The 22877-nt window shown below is 45.5% G+C and overlaps 1 protein-coding gene, 1 long non-coding RNA gene and 1 pseudogene across 3 annotated transcripts in view; 1 reads left to right on the forward strand and 2 right to left on the reverse strand.

The window, feature by feature from the left end:
- Nucleotides 1-22877, forward strand: part of LOC134928535 (uncharacterized) — a 411940-nt gene that overhangs the window by 200010 nt on the left and 189053 nt on the right. The gene's annotated exons all lie outside the window — the stretch shown is intronic.
- The window catches only part of ANXA13 (annexin A13), a 245292-nt gene that overhangs the window by 30505 nt on the left and 191910 nt on the right, over nt 1-22877 (reverse strand). For both annotated transcript variants that reach the window (XM_063924397.1, XM_063924398.1), the window contains 5 exons: nt 20822-20855; nt 20640-20719; nt 12016-12084; nt 7918-8019; nt 5324-5399 (listed from right to left, as the gene is read on the reverse strand). In XM_063924397.1, the coding sequence (XP_063780467.1) occupies nt 5324-5399; nt 7918-8019; nt 12016-12084; nt 20640-20719; nt 20822-20855 (361 nt within the window). The remainder of the gene's footprint in view (nt 1-5323; nt 5400-7917; nt 8020-12015; nt 12085-20639; nt 20720-20821; nt 20856-22877) is intronic.
- LOC134930048 (5S ribosomal RNA) lies at nt 21765-21883 on the reverse strand (annotated as a pseudogene).

The following is a 22877-nucleotide window of genomic DNA, read 5'->3' on the forward strand; positions in this document are numbered from 1 at the left end:
CAGATATATGCAGCACACTGAGCACAGATATGGCAGACAACGTATACTGGTGGTCACTGGTCAGCAAAACTCTGCACTGTACTCCTCCTATATAATATACTGGTGGTCCCCAGTGCCCACAAAAAAGCAGTGTGAGCACAGATATATGCAGCACACTGAGCACAGATATGGAGTGTTTTTCAGGCAGACAACGTATACTGGTGGTCACTGTCAGCAAAACTCTGCACTGTACTCCTCCTATATAATACAGCTGCTCCCCAGTCCCCACAATTAAGCAGTGTGAACACAGATATATGCAGCACACTGAGCACAGATATGGAGTGTTTTTCAGGCAGACAACGTATACTGGTGGTCACTGTCAGCAAAACTCTGCACTGTACTCCTCCTATATAATACAGCTGCTCCCCAGTCCCCACAATTAAGGAATAAGCACAAATATTTTTGCATCAAGATTAATAAACGGAGAGGACGCCAGCCACGTCCTCTCCCTAACATTTACAATGCACGAGTGAAAATGGCGGTGACGCGCGGCTGCTTATATAGAATCCGAATCTCGCGAGAATCCGACAGCGGGATGATGACGTTCGGGCGCGCTCGGGTTAACCGAGCCATACGGGAGAATCCGAGTATGCCTCGGACCCGTGTAAAATGGGTGAAGTTCGGGGGGGTTCGGTTTCCGAGGAACCGAACCCGCTCATCACTAGTTTATTCATGTGGCAGCATTGGGGACCCCTTAGCAGCTGACCCAGGCCCTGATACAGGGGTGTATGCAGTGTCGATGCTGAGCGATTATAGGCCGATTGCGCATGCATCTAAGCCACACTGCGCATGTGCTACGATGGTCTTGCAACGCTGGTCGCAGAGAAGACTTATTCGCAAAGTGAGAGACAGATTGTTTAGGTGAGGTAACTGGTAGTGGCGCCAAAAACGCAGGTGTGTCTCAGTCTGCGTTTGCGATCCTGTACACATTATTCTAAAAATGCTAAATATTAAAAAGTATAGTGTGTATTTAAATTGCTGTAACTGCTAGCCAGGCAGCACCCTCTAACCCGGTAGCTTGGAATAGATGATGATAATATTATGATATAAATTATATTTAGAATTTGGCACAGAAATTATTTTTTATTATACTATCAGTATATTGTACCATCATGTGAGGTCTCACTTTTTGTATTTGTGTTAACTTTCAGCAAGCTTGGGTAACCCGTAGCTCACCATTGTTATAGAACTACAATTTCCAGCATGCTGGTAGATGGTCTTCTATGTAGCCGTACAACTGATGAAGATTCGCGGATTGGCTAAGTCGGACTTACACCATAAGGCAGGGATGTGGGGTGGATGGGGGAACATAGAACACTGCATCAAACTGAGCTATTTCCATATCTCTCCTACACAATGACAAGACTTAGCCAGAGCCAGACATTATTGGAATTCCCCTGGGATCCTTCGCAGAAGGAAACAGGTCAGGATCGGGGCAGGACATGCGTGAGACCGCACCGACATCAGTTCCCAAGCAGAATTCCTGGCACACGTCGTGTCTATGAGTCATGTGTCGCTGGGTATAACTAGTGCTTGCTCTGCTGCCCACGTAGCTAGAAGTGTTTCTAATTGTAAACATGCCCAGAATGACTTCTGTTGGAAAGAGAACATCTGAATCCAAACGTCTTTCAAAAACTCTATACATTCATACACAGTAGTGCTCCTTATACACATAATGTCACACAGCAATAGCGCAGCTTATACACATAATGCAACACTGTAATGCCCCTTACACATGATGCCACACATTAGTCTTGCCCTTATACACATAATGCCACACAGTAATGCCCCTTACACATTATGCCACACATTAGTAATGCCCTTATACACATAATGCCACACAGTAATGCCATTATATACATATGCACTACATTACTAAACCCCAATCTTCCCACACACCCCATACAGCACTTACCCAGCCTGGACTCTGCAGATATTGAATTGAAGCATGGGAGTCAGTCAGTGCAGACTCAGCCTGCTTAACAATAAGGCCCATGGGAAGAGGAGCTGTTGTGGCTGGGCATGCTCAGCAGCCCTCCTCCAGGCCCAGTGGCCATTTTTGTTACTTGCCACCGCCACTATCTCTGCTCCCCACTCCAGCTGCTGCCGGCTCTTTGTATGAGCTGACACCTGATCGGAGCTGAGTGAGAGCTTCGATCACGAAAGTCAGCCAGAACAGAACTGCCATGCCGTCCACCTGCCAGGTGACCCGCAAGCTGACACTGCCCACTGTCACTGCCCCTGAGCTGGCCCTAGGCTTGGAATGCATGTCCCTAGGCATTCCAAGTGCCCTAGGCATTGGTCTAGTTTGCATATGCCTAGGGCCAGCTCTGGGGACCTATTTACCAATGTCCCAATTAAAATATTGATCAGTACATTTATCGCCACATATCGCGGCAATTATAAATTAGTTGTCAGGGCAATGTACTAGGAAACTCCTGCAGGGGTTTGGGCTCAGGTAAAAAAGGAAGTGTAAAAAGTAAAGTGATTATTTATGTGATCACTTTATTTCTGGGTTTGGACTTTGGATCATAGAACCATGCATATGTAAGCTCCAGTTATTGGAGAGGAATTTGTTGGATCCCTTTTCCATAAATTTTTGAGAAATGTAGCCCACATGCCACAATGGCCATCTGAAGATGGCGTTATCTGCCAGGCCAAGTTCTACAACAGCACCGCTGCACTGCACAGCACTGCGTAGAAAGTCCAAGTGCTATAGAAATTAGTGATCTCTGTTTATTTGGACTGCTAATCATCACTGAATGTTCAGATTTATGCCCTTATTTATCAATGAGTGATAAATTTCACTGTGAGAGATAAATTGCACAAGCCAATCCGCTCCTAACTGTCATTTTTCAGACCCAGCCTGTGACATGGAAGTTAGGAGCGGATTGGCTGGTGCAATTTATCACTCACAGTGAAATTTATCACTCATTGATAAATAAGGGCAATAATCTGAAAAGTTAACATAGGGGTGGTCATTCCGAGTTGTTCGCTCGTTGCCGATTTTCGCTATGCTGCGATTTGTTGCTAAATGCGCATGCGCATAGTACGCAGTGCGCATGCGCTTAGTTATTTAACTAAAAACTTAGCAGTTTTGCTGTTGTTCATGCGGCGCTTTTCAGTCGCACTGCTGATCGGTGAGTGATTGACAGGAAAGGGGCGTTTCTGGGTGGTAACTGAGCGTTTTCCGAGAGTGTGCTAAAAAATGCAGGCGTGTCAGGGAAAAACGCGGGAGTGTCTGGAGAAACGGGGGAGTGGCTGGCCGAACGCAGGGCGTGTTTGTGACGTCAAACCAGGAACTAAACGGACCGAGCTGATCCCAATCTAGGAGTAGGTCTGGAGCTACTCAGAAACTGCAAGAAAATATTTAGTAGCAATTCTGCTACTCTTTCGTTCGCTATTCTGCGAAGCTAAGATACACCCAGAGGGTGGCGGCCTAGCGTGTGCAATGCTGCTAAAAGCAGCTAGCGAGCGAACAACTCGGAATGACCACCAGGCTGTTCAGTATTACCCTGACTCTCCACTGCAGCTCTGTTAAACTGCTACTACAGACAGCTGAAGTTCCTCTCACATCTCATATATATGTCTGCATTAATATATAGGCAGGATACCAGCTTTAATTGTCTTTTGTAGACTAACTTTTGCTGTACACAGACAAATGGAATTTTGAGTACCACGCAGATTAGGGGTTATCTTTATGCAGTTGCCGTGTATTCTGTTAGTTGCACATACTTGAAGGTGCGAGGAAATGAGAATATACACCTAACGTCACAATTTTGCGGCCGTAGTTTTATGCTTATGGCTGTGACCTACACTAAATCAGACAAACGGCCCTCAATATGCCACCATGGCCAATTTTAATAGGGTGTGAGTATGAAAATGTACAGATTGTTCAGCGATTTTTTAGACATTACAGCAGCATTTTTTTATTCATCTGGTTGGTTTGGCCTTTACAAAAATTCCTGTCTTTAAATCCTGTTGCAAGATCGCAAAAAATCTGCACTTTTTTTTAAAACTTGGACCTTTTTACATTCGGCTCAATAGATGTTCCATACATACTGTGCAGTGTAACCTGGAATATTTAAAAAAAAAAATACCTTAAGGTAACATGACACGATGGGGATTGTAGTGCGCCAAGGTAGCCCAAGATCACACATGTTTAAGACTCTTAAATGCTCTCAGAAACTATTTTAAAATGATGGGAACTGTGCAGTAATAACGCTAATGCAGCACGGAGACTGGGAAATCTCCTATGGTTAATAGAAAACACATGTTCGTGTGGGTATAGTATGGTATGCCGGCGGTCGGGCTCCCGGCGACCAGCATACCGGCGCCGGGAGACCGACCGCCGGCATACCGACGGTGTGGCGAGCGCAAATGAGCCCCTTGCGGGCACGGTGGCGCGCTACGCTATTTTATTCTCCCTCCAGGGGGGTCGTGGACCCCCACAAGGAAGAATAAGTGTCGGTATGCCGGCTGTCGGGATTCCGGCGCCAGTATACTGTGTGCCGGGATCCCGACAGCCGGCATTCTGAAGACCACCCGTTCATACAGTAACTACCAAATGTAACTATGGCATGAGAAATTCTACATGAGATGATAAAAGTACTGCACCCAGTAAATTTCAGAAAAATGCGATGTATACGGAATATTTTAATCCATTTTGCCAATTAAACAAATATTTTTTTGGAGTATGGGGGACAACTAGAGTACCCCATCTGCGGCAGGGAGGGAAGAAAGGGTAACCTTCCGTGGTGCAGGAGGAGTTCGCCTGTGCGGGTCATTCAGGGGGGAAAGATAGCTGTCTGTGCACCGTTGGCAACCCTCTGTGTACTGGGTAGTGCAAGCAGAGCTGTAACTAGACTTTTTGGTGCCCTGTGCCAGAGAAACTCCACACAGATAAGAACCTGGTTGGAATCAAACTCAATGTGCCCCCCCCCCCCCCCCTACACAATGCAAAGACGTGATTCCCAACATTATAAACCGGGTAGATGGGACCCGGACTGCCCACTTTACTCGGGAGGTGGGCAGTACTGAGGGGCTGCAGGAATATTGGCGTGCTTTTCTGGACATTCTGGTAGAGTAGATGTAATATATCGTCGCTTTTACTTCCAATTTTGCCAGCAATATGTTTTTCTTATATTAAACTTAAGGGACTACTTAAGTATGAGGCCCACATGGGAACCTCTGGTAACTTTAATGATCAATAAGAGCCAACAGAAGAATCAGAACAAACACTCAGTATATAGGAAACCAAGCTAGTTTTTGTAATATAGCTTACCTATTGTCAGATAAGCTTTTTTCAGGTCTCCGGATGTTTCACTTTTAATTACGTCCTCAATGTTTTTCCCGTGCAGCTAGAAGAGAAAGAGGTACACAATGACAACTGAATCTTCTTTAGAATAGTGTCATGATTTGTTTTATATCGATTGGTTTTACTGAGCTGTTGTTTATCCCTTTGGCACACCCGGATGTGCAGTCACCCAGCTGGTAGTTACCAGGGTTGGATCAGGGTCTGGACTGTGCACTTATGTACATATATGTATATATATTACCTTATACTGCACAGGACTATGGCCTATTTTCTACAGTACATTGCTGTTACTAATCTGGTACAATGTCATGTATGCATTAGCAGTATTTACTATATGTTTTTATCAAGGGGCCCAGACAATGCACTCTCTAATAGTTAGGCAAACCAATGTGGTGGCTGGCCACACCCCTTCTGGATACTGGTCACACCCAAAAACATGGGCCCCTACCATCACATTTCCCCGGTGGGCCCTTCATGCCCCAGTCCGACACCGATAGTCACTGTGTGGCCGGCATTGCCTGATTGCGCCTCTTCTGCCTCAGTGGGTGTAACACTGCACTGTCTATAGACGAGGATCAGCTCCTGGGTCTAGTGAGAGGCTAATTGAGAATGTTTCAAGTTCCTCTAACATATTCCAAGTCACCGCAACGGGGGGGGGGGGGGGGGGAGGAGGGCGCGGTTGAAGCAGACCTCTTCAGCCGGACAGATCCTAGTATACTCGGCAATAAGGGACATGATCACGGGGGACTGAACTGGGCACTGCGCAGCTATGGAGAAAAATGTCACTTTCCGCAAAAAGCTGTCTCCGCAAAAGGAACAGTTTTCCGGAAGTGATAAATATAATATGCAGGAATGAAGAATACTGAAAAAATTGTGAATGAAAAAGCTGTGCATTGAAAACTAAAATTCTCAGTTCTTTATTTTTCATGCTGAACATGCCCCATTGTCTCTTATCTAGTGTTTCTGCTTCTTTGTGGTAGCTTTCCTGCCTCCTGTATGTCTTTCTTTGACAGTCTCCACCAGAGATGGACTGGGGCTGTAATTCAGCCTCGACATCCCTCAATGCATGGGCACCACAGACGCGTGTGCACTAGACAAGGGGTTTGACCATGCCACACGTGGGCATGTTGCGAGTGATGGGGGCATCGCCTCTTTGCACAACCCCGATTCTCTGCATGCAGGCTGCGCGGAGCGCTGGGAGGGGGAGCTGTTTGTCTTGGCTTTCAGGCCGAACTTGTCCATTAGGCCATAGGCCCTTCTGGCAAGTACCAGATGGCCAGTCTGACTCTGGTCTCCATGATGTTGAGCTCATCAACTCTTCTATATGTTTCAATGGAGAATCTGTATGAGTGCTGGCACAGCTAGCAAATATTGCATCTCATACTGGTTTTGCTTTGCTTGTATGTTATTGATGGTGGAAGGCGTGAGTTTTGGGCGATTGCACAATAATTTCCAGCTCTCGCCGTGCATGTCTTAGATGGACAGGCTAACAGGATTATATTATAGGTATTGGGATTAAAGTTGACTGTGTGAAAAAGCTGCAAGATTTTGAGTTTCATGTAACTTGGCCTAGTGGAAGGTAAGTACAGTTAGGGTGTATTTCTTTTTTTTATTCTTTGTGGGTGCCCAGGCTGGGGTAAAAATGTGCTTCTGATGATTATTATGACAGAATCAGCACTTATATTTAACATTTTAAGCAGTTTTTTTTAAAAATTGGTATGTGCCCTGCCTTTACATTAAGTAACCAGCACCAGTGCTCACTCCTTGTGTAGCTGCAATGCAGAATGAATACACTTAGCTGACCTAGAGGGCTCAGTACGTGAACAGCCGATCAGAGTGGATTTCTAGGCCAGATCTTTCAGTGGTCCAGGACAGTAGCGGCTACAACGTGGGGCTTTCCCTGCACCGTGCAAATTGCAAATTTCCATCTTCAGCAAGTTAGAGAATGTCTGATGTAGGTTAGATTGTAGTGGTGTCATTAGATGAGGGATGGAAAATAACTGGTGAGACAATCCAACACTACTCAATTGAGATTACTTATTCAGGGTGCTATTTCCCTACTCGTCCATAGACAATATCTCTGACATCCTATGTCCAAATAGGGTGTGGTCTAAATGAGTTGGGGGAGTGGCAGTGTAGATTGGGTGTGGCTATGGGCTTTAGGGGAGTGGCCAATTTTACCCCTTTTACCCCAATTTTGCCCCTTTTTTTCCTTATTTTCATCATTTTTGTAGGGCGGTAAAGACAATTAAGTTCATAGTCACAAAATGACTGTAATGTTGTGTCTAAGGTGGAGATGTACCAAACCTTCTGGAGAGGTTACCCGAAGCTACCAATCAGATTCTACCTACCATTTTATATAATCTACCAAATAAATGATAGCTAAAAACTGATTGGTTGCTATAAGCAACCCCTCCACTTGTCCTCTTTAGAAGGTTTGATATATCTACCCATAAGATGGGTGCATCAGGTAAAGTGACTGAGGCTATCAGCACCACAGTGTGGCTACCGGTCTGGCTGTGTGGTGGCTGTGGGTGATTTTCCACTTGCCTGATACTTACAATTTCATAGGCTTTAAATGTGGCCCTTAGCTGCATGTAGTTCCTTGTTGCCAAAACGACATTAAACTCCGACTCCTCAGTACCCCATCGGCCTTGTCCAGCCTGAAGACATAAACAGAAAATGTTGACATGGAAACCACTATCTATAACGAGCCCACTGATCATTAAAATTTCAAGATGATCATATAAAAATGAAGATGCCTATTTCAGAAATGCTGCTTGTCCACTAAGACTCCTCTGCCCATCCATCAGAGCTCTGACTTGTGGTTTAGAGGGTTTTCACACCGAAATCATACAAATGGTTAAGAAAAAATAATTAGTCTTTCCATGTGTCCCATGATAGTCACATATTATTCACTGGAGAAACATATATATTATATTATAATATATTATAATATATTAGGTCCAACCACAAAATGGACCATACAAAAGAAAGACAGAACATTGAAAACACAAATGGTTATTAAGTTATACACATTACGGGGGTAAAGTGAAAAAGAGAAGGTAAGTGTGCACCTGGGTAAAACCATGTTGCGCTAGGGTTGGCCATAAATATTTGCAAAATCATTGATGGTCGGCAGCCAATGTCAGTTTTACCATCGATGGGGGAGAACCACATGGTTTCCCGCCATCGATGATAGCCGCGGCCCAATGATTTTCTTTTCTAATACGCACAGAATAGTTACAACCCGGCTGGCAGCAGTCAGTTTATGTCGAGATGGGTGAGGCGGAGCTGCAGACTGACCCACCTTGCTGACTTGGGACTGGCTGAGCTCAGCAGTCCATCAGCTGCCCCGCCCCCTCTAACTTCATAGTGCAGCCTCAGGGAGGAGAAGTCACTGAGGAGTCTATTTACTAAGCCTTGGAAGGAGATAAAGTGGACGGAGATAAAGTACCAGCCAGTCAGCTCCTGTCATTTTTCAAGCCCAGTCTGTGACATGGCAGGAGCTGATTGGCTAGTACTTTATATCCATCCGAGGCTTAGCAAATAGACCCCTCAGTCTGTGACTCCTCCTCCAGCAGTATTGTAAGCATGTGTCTGCATTGCTGTGCTGCACGGACATACAGGGGCCACCAGATGTCACCGTGCCCCGAAAACGCACAGCAGCGATCAGGTCTGAATTAGGCCCATGGTCCTTCCGTCCTTTATTAAAGCTGCCCCAGTGTGTACAGGCAATTCGGGCTGGCGGGGATTCGTTCCTATGTCGGAACAAATCCCGTCGCTCCAGTGTGTACCCAGCCTTAGTCTCAGTATATGTCACTGACAGCTGCACCACAGCACTTCTATAATACTCTAGTGCTCCCTATATTATATTGTGGTTACTGCGATGCTCTCTTGTATTTTATGGTCGTATAACGGCAATGCTCTCAGCATTATATGGTGACCCCTACAATGCTCTCTGTATTATCTGGCGATCATTGCGGTACTCTCTGTATTATCTGGCTGTAACTGCAATGCTCTCTATATTTAGAGGTCACTGAGATGTTCCCTGTATTATATGGAGGTCACTGATGTTCTCTGCTTTATATGGTGTTCACTATAATATTCTCTGCATTATATGGTAGTCACTATTATAATTTATCCATTATCTAGCAGTCTCTGTGATGCTCTCCGCAGGCACAGTGACAGTGGGGACAAAGGGGACACCCGTACAGGGCCTCGAGGTTCACGAAACCCCAATGATAAGGGGCACAAAAAACGGGACTGCACCACGTAATAATGCTTTTAAGTAAGAAAACAATTAACAGGCCTCAAAACACCTCCTGCCTCCTTTTACCCAGTAACTTGGTCCAGTCCCTGTTGTCCATGCTGTATTGCCGACATTACGCATGTCGCTGCACTGCCGCTTCCCTGTCTGTCCCTAACACCACCACCGAAGAGCCGGGCAGCCCAGCAAAAAAAAAACGCCCACTGGGCTCACTGACAGTCTGAGTCAAAGGCTCCACATAGAAGCCGCCCAAAGCCCCACCGCTGTCCAACTCCGCTCCCTATAGACGAGAGACACCCTGGTTAAGGGGGATTGCGGGTTCCCCAGAGATATCGGTGTACCGGGTCCCAAGATTTGTTATCGGCTCTGGTCAGGCGACAGGCAAATAAATAAGCAGATACTAAGAAAAGACAAACACAGGTCCAGGCAAGGGCTGGGAATAAGCAGAGATTCTAAATAAACAAGTGAGTTGAGCAGAAGGCTTGCAAGAACTAGCAAAGTATCCACCAGATAACTACAGCGGGGCAGGTGGCCTCTGACAGATATAAGCTATAACCGGCAAGGAGGCTAAGACCTCCCCACCTTTTGTCAGAACCAAGAACCAATCCTCTTAGCCTACAGAGACAGGCCCCCTAAGGTTACTCATGTAGCAGCTGAACCGCTGCACATACAAGCAGAGCATCATGGCTGCTTAGTAACAGCCGGGAACAGAATGCACGGCAGCCGCCCCCTGTAGCCTAGCAACAGCTCAGGACGTGCAGCGGCTAAGGAGAAGGTATCACGGATGAGGCGGCTCCTAACAACAAAAGAGAGGGAGAGATCTCCAAGATCTGTGTGGCAGGGGTAGAAGCATTGGCGTTTCTACCATGCTGTAATGTGTGCGGTGCACATGGGCCCCTGGGTCCAGGAGGGCCCACACCGCCCACATTGCACCCATGCTGTGTCAAAACTTACCTTCCAGAGTTCCGTGACAGTCGCCGTAGCGCAGCAGTCGCGGCAAAAATCCATCCCAAAATGGCCGCTGTGCATGCACAGTAGCAAATTACAGACAAACAGTGGCAGTTGCTCTATCATTCATGGAGATAATTATATATCAGGTGCTAGAAAGGGGGAGGGCTCACAGACAAGCAACAGAAAGAGAGGGGGGGGGTGCTTTCCCGCCCTAGTATCCCCCACACTAGAAAATTACCTGTAACCATACCTGAACCTATCTGGTAATAGAATTTCAGAGAATTGGTCACATGCATTTGCAAAGACGTGTTTAGCTGTTGAGCCGTGCCAAGGCTACTCCAATATCAGCAGCCCTAACACTACACAATAGCAGTGCCCACATAGGGCCCTGTGATTTGTCTACAGTAAGGCCTCATGATAAAGGCTCATACTAAAACGCATCCAGACAGAGAGCTAACTTACCCAGAAGCCTCCCCCAGGATCTCCCATTAGCACTACCAGGAACAGCATCCCTTCCAAATACTGCTCCCATTCAATGCCTTTCTTGCACATGCAGACAAACAGTGGCAGTTGCTCTATCATTCCTGGAGATAAGTATATATCAGGTACTAGAAAGGGGGAGGAGTCACAGACAAACAGCAGACAGAGGGGGGGGGGGTGCTCCCCCCCATCTTAGTATCCCCATCACACTAGAAAATTACCTGTAACCATACCTGAACCTATCTGGTAATAGAATTTCAGAGAATTGGTGGCATGCGTTTGCCAAGACATTTTAGATGGTTTAGCTGCTGAGTCGCGCCAAGGCTTCTCCAATATCAGCAGTCTTAACACTACATAATAGCAGTGCCCACATAGGGCCATGGTAAAGGTTACAGGTAATTTTCTAGTGTGCTGGGGGGGTTACTAGGGGGGGGGGGGAAGCACCCCCCCTCTCTGTTTGCAGTACCAAATTAGTCTCCAGAAAACATGGTGGGCGCCATGTTTCCGGAGACTTGCGCATGCGCAGTAAGCCCCGGCACATTGCCGGAGCCTACGATGGGGCACCGTAGAAAGGAGGGGACCCACTCGGAGTCTGCACACGGGCCCCCTCCTCTCATAAAATGCCCCTGGGTGGAAGGGTGCCCTCAGTTGGCTTCATGTGTTTGAGCTGTGGCAAGGGCTGGCGCTACCATACCATATCAATATTAATAACAATTATATCCAAATGCAATAAAAGCTGTGACCTCTATTTTCTGTACACCTGTCTCCACCTGTGTATTTTGGGTATGGGTGATGATGCATGGGAGGGGTAATGACTCTGGGGAGAGTGAGGGCATCTAATGATAAGACGTGCTGCAATGCTGTAGCATCAGTGAACGTACCTCCATCTTCACTTCATTATAAGCAGAAAACAGTTATCATCACAACACGTAGCAGCAGGGATACCAAGCTTACTCACTTCATACAGATTTTTGGCGTCCTGGCCTGCTAGATCCTGATTAATGTCAAGTCCTTCATCGCGGTTCGCCTGGTGAAAGAAAATGAATCAGTACAAAGATTTCTGAGATTCTGTACTCTAAAATGCATAAGTACTGAGCAGTGACATCATGTGCTGGTCTGGTGCCCACAACAATAGGTAAGTAGCATCTCTCTCCACACAGGCATCCGCCATAATAGCATACCATATATATGGAGCGTATGCTTTGCTGGTCAAATTCTGATGCTCTTACATAAATCCCTGTAAGGCGGCACACAGGGCCGGTAAGCTGACATTTCACAGACATTTCTCTTACAGCTCCTCTGGGGCAGACAGATAAGTGTGTTCTATAGTAGTCTAGCATCCCCCAATTATATCTCCCCCATGACAGACACCCCCTTTGCTTATCCTGTCTATTCACCCTAATGACGTTATCTACTATATAAAAGTGAAAATTTGTCCTTGTCTGTATTTCTATACAAATCCACAATTTACAAGCGAAGATCGTGAAATTTGACATACAAGTGTATTAAAACACGGCGGAGGCAACTAAAAAAAAAATTAGAAATCCCTAGCACCCCTAGGGGGGGAGACAGCAGCACAGAGTATATCAGGAGACAGCATAGCTTTGGAAATGCTGGAGCAATGTACTCAGAAATTGGTACACATATGCCTTACACTCTGGGAACAAACACTGTGGGGGGACATCAGCACTGAGTATTTCAGCAGACAGCATAACTCTGGAATGCCTGCAGCAATTTACACCAAACTTGGTACACATATGACTTACACTCTGGGAACAAACACTGTGGGGGTCAGACACCCCTAGCACCCCTAGGGATGGGACAGCAGCACAGAGCATGTCAGCAGACAGCATAACTGTGGAAGGGCTAGAACAATTTACACCAAACTTGGTACACATCTGACGTACAATCTGGAAACAAACTCTGCGGGGGATAGACACCCCTAGCGGTGGGACAGCAGCACAGAGTATTTCAGGAGACAGCATAACTCCTGAATGCCTGGACCTATTTACAACAAACTTGGTGCACATATGACTTACAGGCTGGGAACAAACACTGTGGCAGTAAGACACCCCTAGCACCCCTGGGGGTGAGGCAGCATCACAGAGTTTTTCAGCAGACAGCATAACTCTTTAATGCCTGGAGCAATTTACAACAAACTTGCTACACATATGACTTACAGTACACTCTGTAACACACCACTAGCACCCCTAGGAGTGGGCCAGCAGCATAGACTATATCAGGACATGCATGATATGTCAGTGATGACAGGTCTGCATGTGACATGGCCAGTGACATGATGTGAGGAGGGGAATGCAGGTAGCACAAACCCACACACAGAGTTATATAGTGGAAGTAGCAGGTTCCCACAGCAGCACAGAGTATATCAGGAGATGCATAATGTGCTGCGCTATATAAGAAACTGTAAATAAATCGATAATTTCACAGGGGCACTGACATGATGTGAGGAGGGGAATGGAGGCAGCAGGAAGCCACAGACTGAGAGTTGTATAGTGGGAAGAGCAGGGGCCCTTGGGGGACAAAAAAGGGGTCCGGACACTACATAAAGTGCGCCTGGGAAGCAAGATACGCCTATATACTAGATCTCCAACCAATGTAAATTAACAAACTATCATTCAGCTCTCTACAATGTTATTTATACTGTGTGTTTAATATTTACATTTATTTTTGTAAACAAACATTCTTAAAATCCCGGGCAACGGCGGGTACTCCAGCTAGTACAAAATAAAAACAAAGTGTGTACCAAAAATACCCTCAGTAATATTATTCAAAATACCCTATCTCACATATATATTGTGCCTGCCAGAACAATGGTGAGAACTTAATTGTATTTGCCACCCAGTGTTAAACTACAATGTATTTATTAAGCAGAAATGGACAAATGGTATATTGTACTGTATAGGATCTGGTAACACTGTATACAGCTCTATTATACTCTATGGTACCTGGTGACACTCTAAGCAGCTCTATGATACTCACTAGTATCTGGTGACACTTTATGCAGCTCTGTGATACTCTATGGTATCTGGTGACACTGTATGCAGCTCTATGATACTCTATGGCAGGCATGTCCAAACTGCGGCCCTCCAGCTGTTGTGAAACTACATATCTCAGCATGCCCTGACAGAGTTTTGCTGTCAGAGAATGCTTAAGCTGTGTCAGTGCATGCTGGGATGTGTAGTTTCTCAACAGCTGGAGGGCCACAGTTTGGACATGCCTGCTCTATGGCATCTGGTGACACCATAGACAGCTCTATGATACTCTCTAGTATCTGGTGACACCTTGTGCAGCTCTGTGATACTCTATGGCATCTGTTGACACTGTATGCAGCTCTGTGATACTCTATGGCATCTGGTGACACCATAGACAGCTCTATGATACTCTCTGGTATCTGGTGATACCTTGTGTAGCTCTGTGATACTCTATGGTATCTGGTGACACTGTATGCAGCTCTGTGATACTCTATGGCATCTGGTGACACCGTATACAGCTCTATGATACTCTCTGGTATCTGGTGACACCTTGTGCAGCTCTGTGATACTCTATGGCATCTGGTGACACTGTATGCAGCTCTGTGATACTCTATGGCATCTGGTGACACCATAGACAGCTCTATGATACTCTATGGCATCTGGTGACACCATAGACAGCTCTATGATACTCTCTGGTATCTGGTGACACCTTGTGTAGCTCTGTGATACTCTATGGCATCTGGTGACACTGTATGCAGCTCTGTGATACTCTATGGCATCTGGTGACACCATAGACAGCTCTATGATACTCACTGGCATCTGGTGACACCGTATGCAGCTCTATGATACTCTATGGCCTCTGGCGACACCATAGACAGCTCTGTGATACTCTATGGCATCTGGTGACACCATAGACAGCTCTATGATACTCTCTGGTATCTGGTGACACCGTATGCAGCTTTGTGATACTCTATGGCATCTGGTGACACTATATGCAGCTCTATGATACTCTATGGCATCTGGTGACACCATAGACAGCTCTATGATACTCTCTGGTATCTGGTGACACCGTATGCAGCTTTGTGATACTCTATGGTATCTGGTGACACTGTATGCAGCTCTATGATACTCTATGGCATCTGGTGACACCATAGACAGCTCTATGATACTCTCTGGTATCTGGTGATACCTTGTGCAGCTCTGTGATACTCTATGGTATCTGGTGACACTGTATGCAGCTCTATGATACTCTATGGCATCTGGTGACACCATAGACAGCTCTATGATACTCTCTGGTATCTGGTGACACCTTGTGCAGCTCTGTGATACTCTATGGCATCTGGTGACACCGTATGCAGCTCTATGATACTCTATGGCATCTGGTGACACCATAGACAGCTCTCTGATACTCTCTGGTATCTGGTGACACCTTGTGCAGCTCTGTGATACTCTATGGCATCTGGTGACACTGTATGCAGCTCTGTGATACTCTATGGTATCTGGTGACACTGTATGCAGCTCTATGATACTCTATGGCATCTGGTGACACCATAGACAGCTCTATGATACTCACTGGTATCTGGTGACACCTTGTGCAGCTCTGTGATACTCTATGGCATCTGGTGACACCGTATGCAGCTCTATGATACTCTATGGCATCTGGTGACACCATAAACAGCTCTCTGATACTCTCTGGTATCTGGTGACACCTTGTGCAGCTCTGTGATACTCTATGGCATCTGGTGACACCATAAACAGCTCTCTGATACTCTCTGGTATCTGGTGACACCTTGTGCAGCTCTGTGATACTCTATGGCATCTGGTGACACGGTATGCAGCTCTTTGATACTCTATGGCATCTGGTGACACCGTATACAGCTCTATAATGGTAAAACACAATAAACAGAAAAGTTTCCCTCCTGCGCACAGAAAAGTGTGCAGCCAAGTCACAAAATAGGTCACCACAACCTAATACACAGCAAGAAATGTGAAAAAGCGATCCCCAAGTAAGACATCGTCTCCATATGGAAAAAGTTTAAAAATTTCTGATAATGGATTCCAGTTGTTCCTTATCTTGAAAAAGGATATATGTATACCCCAGATCCCAGGGGTTTTATAGACCATACACCAATATAGAATCCTCGTCTGTATCTCAATCAGGGCGGGATGTATTAACATACATCGCCGCCCATCGCAGCGATGTTGATCGCATATGTACTAACATCGCAATGCTGTGACAGAGGCCCTCCGCGATACCTGTGAGGTGGTGTGCGGGGGGTCTCCATCACCTCCCTGGGCTCTTCACCTGCTCCCCTGCCGGGAAGCAGGCAGCAGGCTGTCCCCGGCGCCGCCTCCTCCCCCCTGCAGCCGGAAGGACCTCCAGCTGCGTTGCTAGGGGGAGGAGGTGATTACCTCCTGGGTCCAGGCTTCCTGGAGGAAGGTATGCCGGGGGGGGAAAAATGGGGGTTTGATCACATTTTCCCTTTAGTACATCCCGCCTGGTATAGCCTCACAGGTGAACCTCCCAAAAAAATCATAAAAACGTGCCTCTCATTTAGATCACTTGCATTCCCCCCTTAGCCGCAGTATGACTGACATGCTGCAGGACTTGGTGCGGGAAGAATGGGACTGTTCTACAAAAGGGGGCATGTCACCCCGTTTTGTAGGCGTGCCTAGACCAGGGTGTGCATTTTCCTGGACCCACCTCGGCATACGCAGACTGGCCTAGGACAGTGGCCATTGTGACTGATGGCCGCGATGGGCATCCAATGATGCTTCTTCAGACGTTGCATTCGGATCGCAGATGCATGCAGGTGGCTTCTATTTCCTAAAGACACCTCCTGATGCATTTTAGTTGTACGATATTGCACTGCCACGCTTACTTGCGGCTGGAATCAGGTCCAGTGTACCTGGTGACAGTTCTACAATACTGTATTCTGTCCAGAGCCAATGTATATGGTTTTATGCATGTGTACTGTGTGCGGTCTGGTGTCAGGGTATACAGTTCTGATTGTGATACTGCACTCTGTACTGTGCCACTGTATACAGCTCTATGGTACTGTATAGTGTCTGGTGACATGATGTACAGTTCTGTATACTGCATTCTGTACAGTGCCACTGTATACAGCTCTATGGTACTGTTTAGTGTCTGGTGACATGATGTACAGTTCTGTGATACTGCACTCTACATTGCCACTGTATACAGCTCTATGGTACTGTATAGTGTCTGGTGACATGATGTACAGTTCTGATTGTGATACTGCACTCTGTACTGTGCCACTGTATACAGCTCTATGGTACTGTATAGTGTCTGGTGACATGATGTACAGTTCTGTGATACTGCATTCTGTACAGTGCCACTGTATACAGCTCTATGGTACTATATAGTGTCTGGTGACATGATGTACAGTTCTGTGATACTGCATTCTGTACATTGCCACTGTATACAGCTCTATGGTACTGTATAGTGTCTAGTGACATGATGTACAGTTCTGAGCTCTATGGTACTGTATAGTGTCTGTCTGGTGACATGATGTACAGTTCTGTGATACTGCATTCTGTACAGTGCCACTGTATACAGCTCTATGGTACTATATAGTGTCTGGTGACATGATGTACAGTTCTGTGATACTGCATTCTGTACATTGCCACTGTATACAGCTCTATGGTACTGTATAGTGTCTAGTGACATGATGTACAGTTCTGAGCTCTATGGTACTGTATAGTGTCTGGTGACATGATGTACAGTTCTGTGATACTGCATTCTGTACAGTGCCACTGTATACAGCTCTATGGTACTGTATAGTGTCTGGTGACATGATGTACAGTTCTGTGATACTGCATTCTGTACATTGCCACTGTATACAGCTCTATGGTACTGTATAGTGTCTGGTGACATGATGTACAGTTCTGATTGTGATACTGCACTCTGTACTATGCCACTGTATACAGCTCTATGGTACTATATAGTGTCTGATGACATGATGTACAGTTCTGATTGTGATACTGCATTCTGTACATTGCCACTGTATACAGCTCTATGGTACTGTATAGTGTCTGGTGACATGATGTACAGTTCTGATTGTGATACTGCACTCTGTAGTGCCAGGGTAGAAAACCTTCTGTTTAAATCCCTACGATCATACATTCTGCATTACATATTTTCCGTGTCTCTTAAGAAACACAATGACACATTAGTCAGTCTCTGCCACAGCTATTTGAGGTATTATGACTAAAATGCGTAGAGTCCTAGACATTGTTCTATATAATACAGACAGTGGTATCTGACTCATATCTCCGGTCTGTTGTGTTCATTAAACTGTTTTGGACTACAGGTGGGTGTATTTTGCTACATAGGCCCAAATGTGACAGCCTGCGAGATGTGGCAACTGGTGAGATTTGAACCATGTAGCTGCGATTTTTAAAGAAGACGTTTTAATTTTTTAATAGGCAAAACTAAACTAACGCTTTATATCTAGCAGCTAAATTGCCAAAATCTCGCCACTTGGCGCATCCCACGGACTTGATGACAGGACAGGATGGCTGAGATAAAAGTCTTGACTTTGAAGGGAACCTGTCACTCTTTCCTTTGAGCAAATATGTTACATATTAGAACAATTTCAGTTAAAATAAGTTAATTCAACTCTGGCAGCGTCACTTGCGATGATTAGCAGTTCCATAACCTAGGAAGACGCAGCTGCATAGGCATTTATATATAAACATGAATTAGGCCCTATAAGCGAATGAAGGGCTGATTCAGGGTTGCATGCAATGCCAGTATTTATGCAGTGAGCAATTATCGGCCAACTGCACATGTGATGCGGTTGCACTGCGCACGCGCCAAGGTACCTTGGTGATGTCGCTCGCAGTGCGGATTTCTGACGGCTGTCACAATACCATATTTTCACATATGCGCAGCTGCGGTGGCATTGGCGGACAAATATGAATCGGGCACTAAGACGCAACACTCAGGAAAAGGGATGCAAACTGGGTAAAAAGGCTAAAGCTAGAGGTCCGATACGAGTGATCCACACCACACCTTGCACCATGCAGCGTTGTGCTTAATCTGTCACTTCATACCAGTTCATTTGCCACAAGATTACTAACTCTAAGTGCCGAGCAACTTAGATGCACAATTCAGTAAAAAGTGCGGAAGCACGGAAATCTCATTCTGCGGCGCCATGCGTCTTGCACCATATGGCTCATATTTCAGGGAGGAAATTCACATTCATAATGACCCTGTTACAGCGATAAAGTAAATTCTTTGACATGTGACCTGTACACTTAGTGGCTCAGTCATAAGCCGCGCAGACTGACTCTAACATGCCTTATCATATGGTAATGCCATAGTCTTGTGTAAATAGTCGCCTCCTGTCAGATTCTGTGATCCACTGCTGCGTCCGAAGCTGTGAGCATCGGTCTGTGTGAGCATTGGTCATCTGGGTGACCCTCAGGTTACTCTGGGTGTCCGGCAAAATCACGCTGCCGGGGCCAGTGACACTGCATCCAAGGAAGCAGTCACCGGCTACAATACACTCAAAAAACATGGCAGCCCCGCCTTCGTTTTCTGCAACGCTGCCTGTCACTGCCCTCAAAACCCAGCAGCATGTCAATTGTGCTGCGGCATTTGTGACACTGAGAGCAACATCGCAGCCCCCAGTTCTGCACATGCGCAAATCGGAAAGCATTGGAGATGTACATAAACTATCAGGTGCTCAAAGTACAATAACCCGAACTTTGTTGACCCCATACCTACATACTGAAGGGGCCCCTGCCCCAATACTTCTAAAGAGACACCTCTCAGCTGCAGTTATTACTGTTATGCCCCATATTAGTGCCCTAGATAATATTATGCCCCATAGTAGTGCCCTAGTTTACATGATGTCACACTGTAGGGCTGCCAGTACACATTATGCCACACAGTGTCCCCAATACACATTATACCACACAGTACCCACAATTCACATTATGCCACATTACAGTGCAGGGCGTAAGAGAGGAGGTGGACCCGTGCACAGAATCTAGCTAGGCTCCCTCCTCTCTAGCCAGCAGCGATGTAGTCTCTGAGCACTAGGGTCACTAGTTTAGTGTGCATGCGCAGGTCTCCGTGAAAATGTAGCTGCGCTCATTTTCCCAGTGATTTTTCTGCTGCGTATGCATGAGATGCGCAGAAAAATGCACGCCATACCGTATTACTGGTGACTTGTACAGCGCTGCTGCCGCTGACGCAGGACTCCGGAGGGGTAAGTATGTAGGAAATGGGTGCAGGGTTGTGGTGTGGGCCCATGTGCACAGCACACCTTGCACCCATTACAGTACATTTACGTTACTGTTACAGTGTCCCCAGTTCATATTATGTATGCCACATTACAGTGCACCCTACCATTATAACTTCAGCTGCACACTCCTCTCACTGAAAATGTAATGTCAACAATTCAGGCTGGGCAGTGGATCAGACCCAATTGCTTAGCAGGTGAATCTGGGTAATTGGTATGCAACTTTATAACCTGGGTCCAGGCCCCCTAAGCCTCTGGGCCCCATAGCAATGACACCCCTTGCTCCCACTGTAGTTATGTCCATGACTGCTCACCTGTAGCAGAGAGATGAGAAACTTCTTGAAATGTTGGCTGGTTTCACTGCTCACATCTTTCTCCAAATCTCTTTCAAACACTGAGAGAAATGGACAGATATTTATCTATTATTATGAAATAGAATCAACACAACGTAATACAATGAATGAATATTAATTAGTAGAACACTAAAGGCACTTACGTCTCTTGTATGACTCTTTTATGTTTCGTATTTGCTGAAAAATAAAGAACGTTGGAAATGCTGTTGATACTGGGGATATAAGCCGGGGCCCATCCTGCGGCCTAATTCAGCACTTGTCTGTAGGACTATTGCTCAGTTTGGCTATACATATGGGTGGTGAGATCAGTCCAGAGTAGCTGTTTGGCCCATTATGGCTCTGTTGTAGCCTCTTAATGCAGTCATTAGATGGCTGAGAGAAGTCATCTGCGTGTATCTTCTGACCAAACTTTGTACAGCTTTGAGGGGATCATTATCAGCGAACCCTGTAGTTTGTGCATCATGCACACAGCACTAGTAACTACCCAACTGTGATATTGCAGTGGCTGCATTCAGATATACAGTGGGGGATATATTATTATAACAAGGAGGGTTGGGTTGGGGGTACTGCACAGGGCTATGTAGTATTGAGAAGATAATAAATTGTTCAATTACATTTCTGAGAAAACCGACAAAATAGACTTTAGTCTAGCATTTATCACTGTCTACCGGTGATGCGCAACATTTTGGGTAGATTCAATAGTGATTGTCAGTGGTGCTTCCATAGGTCAATGGACATCATTTAATATGGGGGTAAAGAGAAAAGAAGTAACCTTTGTTGGGAGCACTCAATCTCGGAAAGAATTATTTTGTAAACAATTTTGTATAGACAGTAATGTAATGGTGTATAAATTAAAACGTAACTTTTAATAGTACATTTTTTTTAATATAGCCACATGGACAGGATCAAAATGTAAGTAAATAAAAAATATAAAAATAAATAAATAGCTCTGTTGGTCGTGAACCACAGAAAAATATATGTATCTGTGAATTTATTGATGAAATCGTTATCCATTAATTCCATATACGCTAAGCATATATCCAAGTTCATGCAGGGTCAACCTTTTGCTTGTGTGGTACAAGAGATAACCTACAACACCTGGTATTCCCTGATGGTCTCCCAATCGAGTACTAACCAGGCCCAACACTGTATTGCTTCCAAGATCGGGCGAGGTTGGGCATGTACAGTGTGGTGTGGTAGTAGGTTGCATATAACCATAAGTTCAAGGTGCCGCTGTTATAAAGGATATGTAAAATTGTAATAATGAGTGGTCCTAGCTCCACTGATCAAAGCAATGCCTTTACAGGGTTGCTAATATGACCGTCATTATGCCAGTTTGTAACTCAATCTTACGGGTATACAAGGGTTTAAATCATCTGGTCAATGCAAGTTTTAATTAGAAGCCCATGTAATTATGAGCTTAAAAATACCAGTTTGAGGTGTAAGACAGTAGTGTCTCTGTTGTTAGTCAAATCTCCCTGTTGGGGGTATGAACATACAGTTTGAAAAACTGAGACTGTAACAATTGCTAACCAAAAAACTATGGTAGCAGAGAGACACCCTTAATGCGAACGATATCACAGCACAAGTGTTCCGTCTCAGTGCTTGTCCCAAAATGAGATTCAGTCATATATAGAGGAAAGGGAAACAGAAATGGACAAATACATGAAAAAATCTGCTGTCGTACACGCGGTGTGTGTCTCAGCGGCTCACCTGGTCCGACTTGTCGGTTTCCTGCCCATCAGCTGAGCGCGCCCTCTGTGACCGAGTAGCGTGAACAAGCCTCTATGAAACGTACGTCGGGTGACGTGAACTTGGTCACGGAGGGCGCGCTCACGTGACCAGCAGGAAACCGGCAGGACGGACCAGGCGAGCCGCTGAGACACACCGCGGCAGACAGCAAGCAGGGACACAAAAAGAAAACTAAGTATCTTTATTCTGTTTGAGCAATTGCCAAAAATGATTACTTAGTAGCCATGATTGAATCTACCCTCTAGCTATGCTTGGCTATGTTTAATTGTGTTACCAGACATGCCGGTTCCTTAGTGAGTACACAGTAATCATTAACCCTTGGTGCTTCAGCTGCTATATTGATTTAATCATTCCAAGCTGTTTTATGTCATTTCAGCAATGATCAATGAAGATAGATGTGAAAGTATAACTTTCACATCTATCTATCTATTAGTGTATTGACTTATA

The sequence above is a fragment of the Pseudophryne corroboree genome, chromosome 5, assembly GCF_028390025.1.
Source record: "Pseudophryne corroboree isolate aPseCor3 chromosome 5, aPseCor3.hap2, whole genome shotgun sequence".
Lineage (NCBI taxonomy): Eukaryota > Metazoa > Chordata > Amphibia > Anura > Myobatrachidae > Pseudophryne > Pseudophryne corroboree.